This window comes from Lontra canadensis, unplaced genomic scaffold (assembly GCF_010015895.1).
Source record: "Lontra canadensis isolate GAN:19392208 unplaced genomic scaffold, GSC_riverotter_1.0 scaffold57, whole genome shotgun sequence".
In the NCBI taxonomy this organism is placed as follows: Eukaryota; Metazoa; Chordata; class Mammalia; order Carnivora; family Mustelidae; genus Lontra; species Lontra canadensis.
The window spans coordinates 7,824,091-7,837,174 of NW_022631051.1; the positions used below are offsets into that span (position 1 = coordinate 7,824,091).

Sequence of the window (13,084 nt, forward strand, 5' to 3'; positions counted from 1 at the left end):
TAACTTCAAATTTTGCTCGGTGTTGGAAGGGACCTCTCATGAAAATCAGCCATGAAGATCCACAGCTGAATGCGTTTAGTTTTAAAGTGAAGCATTCAGAACATAGTCTTGTGTTTTTTCTAGATCCATATCTTGAAAAACAAAAACAAAAACAAAAAATGAGAACAAAAAAGATGGAGCAGACCATGCCTTTAGCTGCCCCCAAATGGCCTTTGTGGGAGCTGGGGCAATTCTCTGCCTAGTTTTCCAAGCAAGGCTGGAGTGCAAACTAAAACCCTGACCAGCTCTAGCTTCCTAATTTCTTATTGTTTGCAATTTTCATCTCTTTACACCATAAACCTACCATTTCTCTACAAGATGTTTCAACATAACGTGCTCACAAAATCTAAAAACGTTTAATCCCATCGTTAGGTTGTGTAAAAGATGTACCAACAAGGCTCTTGTACAAACTCCCATTGTTCTCCCAGACGGCTAAGTGACACTCCAGAATAATTTTATATGGGTCAGCATATTTTATAAAAGGGGAGGCAGAGCAGCTTATGAAATTAAACTCTTGGAAACTCGAGACACCTTCTCAGGAAATGCCTTGTATTTATGTTTCAGTGGTGCCAGTGTACAGCAGCATTGAAGAATACAAGGTCGAAAAGGTCACTCCTCTTTACAAATAAAGACTAGTCACAGTTTGGGCTCCACATCGGAGTTCTGAGTTCAGACAAGTTTTTTAAACCCACTGTCACCGTAGTGTGTGGTTTTTAGCTGGGGTGAAGGCTTCTCGCTTGCATCCAAACATTTGGGAACACAGGCGCTTTGTGAGGGCGGGCGCCCGCGGGTGACCGAGCAGGCGGACAACCCCGGCGTCCCGTGGCTTTCGGCAGAGGAAGAGCAACCCGTTAGTTACTGAAGGAAGCTCCTTAAGCCTGGCCGCCCCTCGGGCCACGTGCGCGCCGACCGCCTGGACCGGACCGGAGGCGCCCGCAACTTGCGCAGACGCAGGGGGGCCCCTTGCATATCCGGTGCCCGGCTGGAGTCGTGGCCACGGGCGCTCACGGTCCCTACCCCGAGACCTTGCTCCAGTCCTGTTCGGGTGCTTCTGTCCGAGGCCCACAGTCCCCAGCACCCAACCTTCTCGGGGTACAGAGAGTGCGGAGAGGGCGGGGGCGTTCAGCGTGGAGCGGGTGGGGCGGGGCTTGGAGGGGCGGGGCGAGTCTCTGGGCGGGGCCTAACGGAGAGACGGGGAGGGGCGCGACGGGGAGGGGCGCGGCTCTGGGAGGAGGGTGGGGCTAGGGGCGGGCCAGAGGTAGAGGGACGCGAGGCGAGGAGGAGCTGGGCTCCCGGTGACGCCGGAGTCCTCGCTGGGAGGGGCGGGGCTCAGTGCTGGGGGGCGGGGCTATAGGCCGGAAGGGGGTGGGGGACCGACGCCTTGGGGGCGATGGGTGGGAGGTGCGGCCGAGAGAAGGGCGGGGTGGCGGGGTTAGGGGCGGGCCTCGGGGCAGGGCCGGGGCGGGACGCGGGACGCTCCGCGCGGCTACCCCTGCGGCTGCTCGCTCCCCGCCCTTCCCGCGGGCACAGCTGTGGAGCGGGTGGAGGCCGAGGTGCGGAGTGGCGGGATTGGAAGGAAGCAGTGCTGAGCTTGGCTTCGGGGCGGCGGGAGCCGGTGGTGGCCCGGCGACGAGGGCTAGAGGTGGCGGGGCCCGGCGAGGCCACGATGAAGCCGAGCAGCGAGGACGAGGCGGCGCCCGCGGGGGGCCCTTGGGAGGAGTGCTTCGAGGCGGCTGTGCAGCTGGCGCTGCGGGCGGGACAGGTGAGCGGCACGGTCCTCCTCCCCCGCCCGGCAGGGTCCCAGCGAGCACAGTCCCAGCGGACCCGGCCGGGCGGCACTCTGGCCTCTGGGTGCCCACTGAAAACTTCGAAGAGTCCGAGCAGAAGTCCTGTGGGACGGGAAGGAGACCCTCCAGGGCTCGGGGCAGCCGGGCCGGCGCAGCGTAAGGCCGCGGGCTTAACGCCCCAGGGGAAGCGGCCCGCGGGTGCAGAGTGAGTCCGGCGAGGCCTGACCGCGTGCGGTGGGCGTCTGGTATCCGCGGCCCGAAGGTGCTGGGCCGTGATATGGTGAAAGAAGTCTTTGTGTTGGTTTACTGCACGGACCGTCCCATTACCTTCTCCATCCCAGGAGCCCGGAGAGGTGAGCACCTTCCTCCGGTGGCAGCCCCCCCATGAAGCATGCCCGACGCGGCCGCTGTCCTTTAGCAGTTAAATGAATGTCTAACTGTAGGTGACTTGACCTTTGCGTCGGAGAGAGTAGGTTAGAATATATAGACTAGCGGCGCCTGGGTGGCTCAGTGGGTTAGGCCTCTGCCTTCAGCTCAGGTCATGGTCTCAGGGTCCTGGGATGGAGCCCCGCATCGGGCTCTCTGCTCAGCAGGGAGCCTGCTTCCCTTCCTCTCTCTCTGCCTGCCTCTCTGCCTACTTATGATCTCTTTCTGTCAAATAACTAAATAAAATCTTTATTTAAAAAAAAAAAGAAGAATATATAGACTAGGTAAGTAAGTCCTGGGATTTAAGATGCCCTCCTAGGCTTGAATGCCCAAGCTGTTTGTTTTTAAGGACCTTTGAATAGATCCTGTTGCCAGGACGTGGGTGTGGTTACCCCCAGTTTAAACCCCTGCCTCAGGAGATCTGGTGAGCTTGCTGTTTGTCTTTCCTCAAGCATCCCGAATCTGTACTTACTCAAGCCCATAGCTGCAAAGTGGTTCCAACTCAATGTTTGGAGGAACTTGTTAACACTGACCAGAAGGAGGATGAAAATCAAGCAGCATAGCCAAAGAGAACCTGTGACTTGAGTTTGAAAAGGGAGTGCAGCTCCTCTTTTCTCACTTTCATTTTTGCACTTTGTTCTCCACCTTTTCCTCAGTACCCCAAGCAGTGCCGGACACATTGTAGGACCCAGGTCCTTGTGCAGTGAATGTGCGATGGTGGTTGTCCCAGGACCGGTCAGGGTCAAGCTAGAGTCGGGAGATGGCTTACTCCTGCCTTGTTTAGGTTCGTGATTGTGTTCTGGTGATCTGAAGAAGTAGTAGTGTGAGCAGATTGACTTTTTATATCCAAACAGCATTTTCTCTCTCAGGTCTAGCACTATGAAAATGCTCTGCTGGTTTTTCCTCGGTGTGAAAGTCAGGCTGTTACCAAGCGTGAATTTGTCACATGCTTGGTGGACAGTGCTTTACTTTGGTGTGAATCCTCTAATCCCCGTTAAAAGTTAGGTCAACACATGAGTAGACACATCTTGTGGGAGGGCCCTCCCTCTGTGGTTTGAAGGATGCCAGATTCAGCTTGTAAGGAAGGCAAGATTTAAAAGGTGGGTTGTGAAATTTCATTCCGTGGCTCTGTCTCCTTTCCTTCCTATAGGAAAAGGAGCCCCCCAGACCTTAAGTCCTAGAATGCGGAAGTTTGTAGCTGCAGGACAAACATTCTTCCTGGAAAGCAGATCCACTATGGGCAGAGAGCACTTGCTTCCCCCCTCCTTCCCTCTCAGGCCCCTCACTTCCTTTCCAGAGTGAGCATCATCAGGATATTTAGTAACCTACCATAAAACTCTTCTTCCTTGAGGCTTAAGGAGAAGCCAGTTTAGGATTCTGACCCTACACAGTAAACCCTGGTGAGTTGTTATGGGTTTCTGCAGTATTTCAAATTTAAATCCTTGAAGAAACAGAAGTGTCTTTAAAACATTTATTTTCTTGAACAGATGCTTATATAGAAGTGGCAATATGGCAGGCACAATTCTGAGGGTCTTATTAAGAGATATCTTAAGTTTTCACAGCTTGCCAACAACAAAAGAACTTTTTTTTTGAGAGTGGGGGAGGGGTAAAATAAAGATTCTGCCATTAGGAGTCCAGTCAGGGAGCCTGGAGTCCTGGGCTCCCTCTTGGGCATTATGCGATGCTTCCTGCCTGCCGGGCACTGGAGGAGAGAGTGGCTGGAATGGTCTATGGCTGGAACAAACAGAAGCCACACAAGGTCATTGCAACCTGTGTAAAGTGGGACAGATTGTCTTAATAATGTTAAGGAATAGGGTGCTGATTGGAGAAAATCTGGCCTTTAGCCCAGAGGATAGACCAAAGAAGCATGAAAAGGTAGTTAGTGGTGATTCTTTTCTGAGTCCTCCTTAGCTAAAGGAGTATTTGGCCCAGTTACAGTGTCCTTGTGGTCCAGCATGCCCACCCCCTCACCAGTACCCAAAGTTTGGCCATTTTATTAAGTTTGTTCCTCTCAGCTGCTCCTGAGACAGTTCTATGTGCTGAATTCCTGAGTCCTGAGGGTTCTATATGCTGAAAGTAGTGTTGGGGGCATGGAGGGTGGGGAGGAACCTCCCAAGAGATAAATGTCGGTGCCCTTCATCTTTCAGACATAGGTTTGGGTCAGGGCAACCCTACATACTTTTCCACCACTGCCCCTTTACCCCATCCTGAGGTCTTCACAAAAGCCACCTGCCCCAAAGTGCTGCTCTTTCCACAGTTCCTCCCTGGCTCCTTCTCCCTTGTTCCTTGCCTCTTCACCACCCATTCCTGCACCCATGCTGGGGCCACTGGAGCAGGTCGTGTGTCTCCCCATCCCCACCCCCGGCTGTGGGGCTTTGGGGAAGACAGTGACTTTAGTCCCACTGCTATCACCACCACAAGTACAAATGGTAATATTCATTGAAATGGGTGTTTATCATCTTTGATGTGTGAACGGAACTATCTTTTTTAGATTAAAAACAATCTTTTTTAGATTAAAAAAAACTATCTTTTTTTTTTTTAGATAAAAAGCGGAAGTAATGCTTTTTCTCATTGTCCCATAGGAGTAGATCCAGGTTTTGTTGGGCCTGAAGCTTAGATAGTTTAGGAGCCCTCTTGAAGGGGGGGGGGGGAGAATATATATATATATACACACACACAAAATTACAAAATCAAAATTAGGTATAAACGTTATTTGGAATAAGAAAGATCATGACAATATAAATTTTAAGATGCTAACCAATAAAACAAGATGCATAAAAATAATTCTTTAGCTGCTTCTCAATCTTCTCTAATGCTTTTTTCCCATTTTTGGCTTCATGCTCTTTGTGCCTTCGAATGACAAGGATTTTGTGGTATTTTTCCATAGAGCCAATAGAAAGATAAGTTCAAGTTGTCCTGTAGCACGACTAATTGAAATTGAGTATTGATAGTTTAGGAAAGTTTGTTTGGGCTTCACATTGATTATTGGGAAGGGTTATATAGATTCTTAGGATTGCCATCAAATTTGAGAATCCTGTCAGTTTTCTTTTCTACATTAGTTGGAAGAGGTGGAAGACTTTTCTGGCTTCTAGCTCCATGTGGTTGCTTATTTCTTTCATGATCCCGTGTGCCAGTTGCCACAGCTCATGCACACTCGTTCCTCTGGCCCTGCCCTTCATGTCACCAGGCCAAGTCAGTCAGCACGGTGGACAGTAGAAGCATTTCTGGAAGCCATTCCCACACAGGATGGCTAATGATAACTTACAGACAGGTGTAACAGCAAGCCCCGCAGATATCTCCCATCAAGCCCAAGGTAAATTTCATCTCCACTCGCCTATAGCCAAAAATGCCAGGACCCACTCCAGTGCCACCCGACTCAAAATATAATGGAGGTCATGGTGGAAAGAGACAGTGCTTACATCTGCAGTTCGAACAGCTGCCTTCTACACACTTGAAAAAGGCGTTCCCTGTGCTAAGGAGCTCGCAGAGCCTCAGGGAGGGCCGCTGCAGCCTTGGAGCCCCAGCTGCATTGGCTTCACAGTAAATTCATCTCTGTTGACTGGTGGGAACAAAATCTCAGGACAGGACAAGAAAGTAGAAGCCCAGGATCCGTCCTCACGCCGCGCTCTAGACCTCTAGGCTCTCCAGTTGGCCTTATGTACCCTGCGGGTACTGCTTCCCAAAGCCCGATCTTGAGAAGGCGGGGTGCCGTCCCCGCAGCCCCTGTGTGGACCAGCCCTTTGGCTGGCCAGACCGAACTACTTGGTGTTTTCAAAACACACACTGTATTTTCCTGCCTTTCTTCTTAAGCTCCTTGAGAACTGTACCCTCCCTCCAGGGTTCAGTTCCCCAGCCCTTTCCTTCACAGCCCTTCCCGGGTGACCTTCCTCATTATGCCTGTGCCTGGTCTGGTTGATGTGCTTTCCCTGCGGTGTGCTCTGAATGTTGATGCTCCCGTCCACCTCTGACTCCCCAGGGCAGAGAGCGCCCATTGGTGGGGCTCTGACCAGTGTCACCCCCTTGTCTGGCTGGCTTTGCCAACCCAGTGTCGTTTCTGATTTGGGATTTTACTTTTTATCAGTTAGTCACACAGAGAACTCGGTCAGTGGACTACTCCTGAGAGGACTGTGTGGAGAACAGCAGTGCCCAGTCCCTCATCATCCTCGTGCTGCTCCCCAGACGTGGCTGTTTTCCATTTCCTGATAGTTACACCTGTCTCCTAAATCATGGGCTTCCGCTGCTCGTTCTGGAGTCATCTGTTTTGGACACTGTGTTTATTATGTTGTGTGGCTGCATTACCTGATCAGGTTCGTCGTTGTCCATGCTCACATTCTGATGACCACACGACTGTAATGGCCGGTGGAGCCGGGTGTACAGTTGTATTATGTATTTTCTTTCTGAGGCAACTCATATTTCCCTTAAAAAAACAACAAGTTTTGTTTTGTTTCATTCTGTTTTGTTTTCATTTGCTTAGCCTTCCGTGTACCTGCCAGCAGTCATCTTCCAAACTTCCCAACAGAATTTTTAGTGATCTCCTCAGTGTGATCAAACCCATCAGGTTCATTGCTGTGGAGAAGGGGTGTTCAAATATTCACATGCATCAGAAGCACCTAGAAGGCTTGTTAAGGTAGACTCAGTCCCATCCCCAGAGTTTCTGACCCACTGGGTGAGGAGCCCGACCAAGAATTAGCATTTCTCCCAAGATGCTTCTGGTCTGGAGACAGCACGTTGAGAACCACTGCTGTATTTTGTTATGTGAATAAGTGACTGTTTACTCAGCTCTTGAGGAAACTTGGGATAATGTCCAGCTTGGAGTTATTTACGGATAGTGTTGTTGTGAACATTCCCGCATGTGTCTTTTGGTTATGTGTCTGTATCCATTTCTGTTGGCATTATTTTAACAAAAGAAGTGAAATTATTACTGCGTCATCAGGTGTGAAATCCCATCAGGTGGTTTTCTAGTGGATGTACCAATTTCCACACCTCCCGGCACGGGTTAGGGCCCCACTTACTCCACATCTTGGGTAACAAACAATTGCATTGTCTGTCTTTTCCACTGTAGCCATTCTGATGAGTTTGAGGTGGTATTTCATTGTTTTAATTTATACATCCGAAATGACTAATGAGCCTAAGTGCCTTTTCATGTGTTGCTTGGCTTGGCTAGGCTAGCTCTTGTTTCTACAATGGTGGTACTAAAATGCTGCTTCGAAATGTATTCCCCCACTGAACAAACACTTACTGAGTGACTCTGGAAAGGGCTGTACCTTTGCTCTGAGTGTGATAAGGAAGTTGTGGGCAGTCCCCATCCGGGGCCCTACAGGGCAGCGGGGAGCCCGCCCTGGCTGCTGTGTGGGGCCCTACAACTCCTTGAGGACCAGGATGGGTATCTGATAGGAGCTGTTCACATGGTGCATGTGAGAGATGAGGGTGCCTTGACTGGGATGCAGCAAAGAAGGTGGTAGAGCGGCTGCATTTCCGAGGCTGAGCTGCCCGGCTGGCTGTTGGAGTGGAGGCAGGAGGGGGAGGGAGGGGCAGGGATGCCTTCAAGGGTTTGGGCCTGCAAAACTGGTTGAATGGATTTGCCATCTCCCAAAGCGGGGAAACGGCAGGAGGAACAGGTTTGGAGGTAGAAGACAAGTGTGTTTCGAGCACGTCAGGCATGAGTTGCTGGTGGATTTCTAAATGGAGCTGTTGCCTTTGCATCCAGAATTCAGAGGAGAGGTTGAGGGTGGAGACGCCCATTTGGGAGTCGTTGGCCTGGGATGGGCTTTCAGGCCAGGTCTTTGGATGGGGAGAGAGCAGGTTCACCCACCCACGGACTCCACCCTGGGATGATCCCAAGTCAAGCTCTGAGATTTTCTCTGGGAGATTCCCGGATGTCAGTGTGTGGAGGTCTTGGGTCACCCATTTCTTTCAGAAGAGACTCCCTGCTCCTCTCCCGTCGGGGCTCAATGTGTCCGCCACTGAAGGAAGGGGAGTAGTGGGTGGAGATTTCTCCACTGCCCACCTCCTATTCCTCACCTCCCCTGGCCCCAGGGGGCATTTTGTGCCCCAGGTCCTGGCCTCCAGTTTCTGCCTGGCTCCACAGGTGGGAGTCAGTTTGCACTTACAGTTGTAAAACTTTTTCCAGCATTTGAAACCTCAGCCAAGACAGAGCTGGAGAGAGACAACTGGCAGGCGCAGAGTAGCAGCTGCCCTTTGGGGGCACATGTGGCCCAAGTGTCCAGAGCCCATCCCTCTCTGACCCTGTGTTCGAGGCCAACTGGCCATTTTCCTTGTATGCTGTGGTAGGGGAAGAGGCTTGTTTCTTCTGCCCACTCTGCTAACTTGGGAGCTGGGGTGGAGGATGAGAAGGAGCCCTTTGTTTCAGAGGGATTTGCATCTGCGCTGGCGGGAGGAGCCCCGTGAAATCCCCCATCTTACTAAAGGGGTGGAAGCAAAAGGCTGGCGTCACTCCCACATGGAGGTAAATCAGCCTTCATGGCCCCAGATGCTTACTCGCTAACCCAAATGGGGCACTCGTTCGTGGAGAAGACAGTGGTCCGGGGCCGAGGGGAGAGTAGGCTGAAATCTCACCACTTAGACGTGGAAGGGATGCTGGTGAGTTCTAGCACTGCCCACCCTCCAGCCCCAGCCCTAGGCCTGGGGGGCTGGCTGGAGGAGCTCAGCCGAGAGACCCTGAAGTGTGGAGAGAAGGGGATTCTTTTTCCCCCCAAGGAAGTTTAAAGAAAACTTTTAATAGTAAAATGATTATAAATCCACAGGTAATTGCAGAAATAGTACAGAGAGGTCTAGTTTCAGATTTTATCCAGTTTCTCCTTATGGTTATATTTCCACGTCATAAAATATTACATAGAAACAAAAAAGGATGAACTATTGATACACCCAACAATTTGCATGGATCTCTGAGGGAAAAAAACTCAAGTTTCAAAAGGCTGAGTAATGCACTATTCCATTCATGTAACAGTCCCCAAGCACGGAAATTATAAAGATGGAAAAGTTAGTGGTTGTCAGTGATTGGGGATCACATGAGGAAGGGGCAGGGTGAGGAGTGTGACTATAGGGCAACAGGAGGGAGATCTTGGTGTTGATGGAGTGGTTCTGTGTCTTGATTGGGCAGTGGTCCCATGAATTAACACGTGGTAAAAGGCTGTCCGACTACAACACCCATTTTACCAATGTCAGTCTTTAAAATTTGATAATAGACCCTAGTAACCTAAAATAGACCCATCAGGGGGAGGGGACTCCTGCATGCAGGCTTCTCCCCGTCTCTTGGCCTCATGAGGCTGGAACCAAAGGCTGGTGGGCTCACATTTGTCTCCCGTGGGCAATGAGGAGAGAATTCAGCTGCGGGGTGTGTGCCATCCATGTATTAAGCCAGTTTCACGGTCTCTGTGCCCACCGTCCCAGCTCCCAACCCCAGGGGGCCAGGGGAGTGCTGGGCTGCCTGGCTGGTACACTGGGCATGAAGCGGGCCTTGCAGCTCCCACCCCCCACCCCCAGGCCTCCTGGGACAGAGGCCTCAGCTGATGATCACGGTAGCCCGCAGGATGGCTGTGATGGCCATCCTCCCGGGCCCTGGAAGATGGAACAGCTTCCTGAAAGGAGTCATACCTGCCCTGTGACTGTGAAAGGAAAAGCGGGACTCAATGGAGAAGTTGGGTGACAGGCTTGGGGATGGTAGGGGGTGGTGAGGAGGTAAGGGCAGAGAGAGAAGATGGACACCCTGAGGGGAGAAAGCCAAGGGCTGCACTTGGGAATGGCAAGGAGGTCACCTTGGGTAAAGCTTGAGATGGAAGAGGAGAGTCAGGCCAGTGGGTGGGGTTTGGGGGGGCACAAGGAGGCCCTTAGTAGATGATGGGTTGCAAGGGGCTGTCCTGCTCAGACTGACCAAGGTGAGTCCCCATGGTAGTGTGGTGGGCAGCCTTGGCTATGTATTGTAAGGTGACGGAGACCTTGAGGAGAGCCTGTGGGTTTCTGGCTCAGGAAGCAGGGTGAATTCCATTGCTTGAGAGCTCCACACCGGACAGGGATGAGGGGATCCCTGGGCTGGGGGGGTCGGCCCTGGTCAGCCATGGAAGTCTGGGAGCGCCTGCTGTGTGATCCTTTTCCTGCACTTACAGCTGTGACCATGGGCAACTTTTCCTCATTTCTTGGTGCCTCAGTTTCCTCATCTGGAAGATGAGAAGAGAATTATTAATGTGTGGGAGTTACTGTGAGGGTTCAGTAGTTGGTATGCGTGAACTGCTTGGAATGGTGCGGGGACTGAGTGAGCCCCCAGGAGGTGTGAGTGCTGGCAGGGGGATGACCTGGCCATGGGGATGCAATAGCTGGGGTGTTGGGGGTCGCCCTGCTGGCAGGGCCCAGCCTGAGACCTTGGATCCTTGTAAGGAGTGGCCTGAGGTGGAGAGGGTCCGGTGACACAGAAAAGGCTGCTGCAGTATGAGTGAAGGTGTCCCCAGGATGTGGCACACGAGGTGGCCAGGTGCCCGGTGGGGCCAGTGTGGAGGCACCAGGGTGCAAGGGAGATAGGAGGCAGGGGGTGACTGGAGTTTAGAAAGTAGCGATGGCAAGTTGGAGGAAAGTTAGCGGTGAAGCTGAAGAGGGAGGCAGTTACACTGGAGTGCTGTGAGACTCGCTGGCCTGGGAGCCCAAGGGAATCTGGTGTCCCTGGCCCACCTCTGCTTTAACCAGCTCCTCCTCTTTCCCATGATTCGAGTTCATTTGTGAGGTATTAGCCGATGTTACCTGCTGACCTCTGTGCTACACGAGAGCCGCGTGGAATTCACTTTCTAGGTTTTACAGAGTGTCCTGCGTCTTAGGGTTTTCCAGAGAAACAGAACCAACTGGAGGCCAGCAAGTTCTGGTGGGCAGGCAGGCCGGAGACCCAGGGAGAGCCAGGGACCTGCTCAGAAGCCGCAGGGGGGAAGAGCCGATGTTGCAGATGAAGTCAACCATAGTCTGCTGGAGAGTTCTTGTTCAGAAGGGTCAGGATTTTCCCTTTGTTCAGACCTTCCACTAATGGGACAAGGCCCACCTCTATCAGGAAGGGCAGTCTGCTTTCCTGGTTAAAGTGTTACTCTCATCCAAAAACAACACTTGCACAAGAACCCAGACTACCATGGACCAGTCAAGTCGACAGTAAGATGAACCATCAGATCACACTCACTTGTGCTCGAACCTGTCTAAACCTGAGATGTGCAGTCAGGGCCATCAGGACGACACCCCCAGTAGCCACGTTTTCCCGGTCCAACAGAGGAAAGACCTGCAGCCTCTCGGAAGCCGCACTTCAGGCAGAGTTCTCGAGGCGAGCTGTTCCCTGGGCTTGGGGGGCACACACGGGTGGGTCACTCTGGGGTCTGGAAGACTGACGGACGGTGCAGCAGACTTGGGACAGGAGCACAGAATCAAGATGGCGTACAGACAAGGAGGCATTGGGACAGGATCCTGAATGACGCTGCTGACACTGAAGCAGTTGGCGTCTCCCTTCTTTTCTATTTGGAAGTCAGGCTTCAGGACTGAAAGCCCATGCCTTCTGTGTTACACATTAACAGAATGTTATCTGGAGGGAGAGACCCAGGCCAGGAGGTCCATGGAGTGCGTGCTTCGTTAGCAAGCAGCTGAAAAACATTAATTAAAAAAACAGTGTACACTGACTTACTGCTGGCAGAATGAGAATGTTTACATTCTAGGAGCGAAAATCACTGTGTAAAGGGCTGTGGCAGGGACCTGTCCTGGCAGCCCCAGGGGATGGGCCTGTGGGGAGAGGCCGGGCTGTGGGCTGTTTGTCTCAACGGCTGTTCCTTGCAGGGTAGGAACATTCATGAGTTAAACTTTTCCTAACTTATTTTGTCATCCCGTCTGAGATCTGTACATTGTGAACAGGTTTTGGTTTTTTGTTGTAAGTCATAAAGTCCGTCAGGTATTTGCCCTCAAAAACAACAGGGTGGCGCAGGCCTTTGCGTATATGGACATCATTTTGTGTCCCAAGACCTTTACATAGGATTCCTCCTGGAATTCTTACAAGCTCCCGGTGTCTGAGGTGTGACTGTTACTACAGGTGAGGGAACTAGGGCTCCAAGAAGCTCAGTGATCCTCCCCAACCCCCGGTCTCCCAGCTGGAATTCAGGTCTGTGTGATTCCACATTGTGGGGGTATCATCCGGGCTCCTTAGTGATGCTATGAAAAGGGTCCAAGTAAGAATTGCATTTCCTCCCTGAAGTACTAGAAGAGCTAGCGTTTCCGAGTCCTGGGCAACTGGGAGGAGGCTAGTTTATAGAGCTTCCCCACACTGGGAAGTCCCACCGGCCCCCATTTGTAAAGTCCCAGCACAATGCCTATTGCCTTCCTGGGTGGGGGGGGTTGTTATGGGAAGTGGTGTGGGGCCTGGTGGGGCCTACCTAGTGAGGGAGGGCTGGGTTCTAGGGCTGCTACTATGGAAGGCAGAGCTCCTTGCCCTCCAGAAGCATCTAGAAGGTGGTGCCTTCCAGTGATGTGTGTTTGCCCTAACCAAATGTGCCTGGTACTGTGGGAACCACTGAGCCAAGACGAAGAGCCTCACCCAGGGTGAGTGGGCGGAGGGATCCATAGGCAGCTTCCTGGAGGAGCCAGATGGGAGCAGGTCCTCCAGGACAAACGGGGTCGGCCGTTGCAGGAGGAAGGAACATCGTGTCCCAAGACAAAGCTGTGGAAGGGAGAACAGCAGAGAGTGACTGAGTGTGGCAGTGGGGACAAGTGCTGCACAGGCTGGCCACAGATGTCCTCACCCACAGGACGTGGGCCTGCCATCCTCTTGGGGGGCCCGACAAAGCCGCAGGGGGTGCCAGGAGCGA

At 52.2% G+C, this 13,084-nt stretch overlaps 1 protein-coding gene across 1 annotated transcript in view; it reads left to right on the forward strand.

The window, feature by feature from the left end:
• The first annotated feature begins 1,545 nt into the window (after window positions 1-1,545).
• The window catches only part of IMPA2 (inositol monophosphatase 2), a 42,218-nt gene continuing 30,679 nt past the window's right edge, over window positions 1,546-13,084 (forward strand). Inside the window, exon 1 of the mRNA XM_032875784.1 lies at window positions 1,546-1,801. Within this exon, the coding sequence (XP_032731675.1) occupies window positions 1,706-1,801 (96 nt within the window). The 5' untranslated portion in view covers window positions 1,546-1,705. The remainder of the gene's footprint in view (window positions 1,802-13,084) is intronic.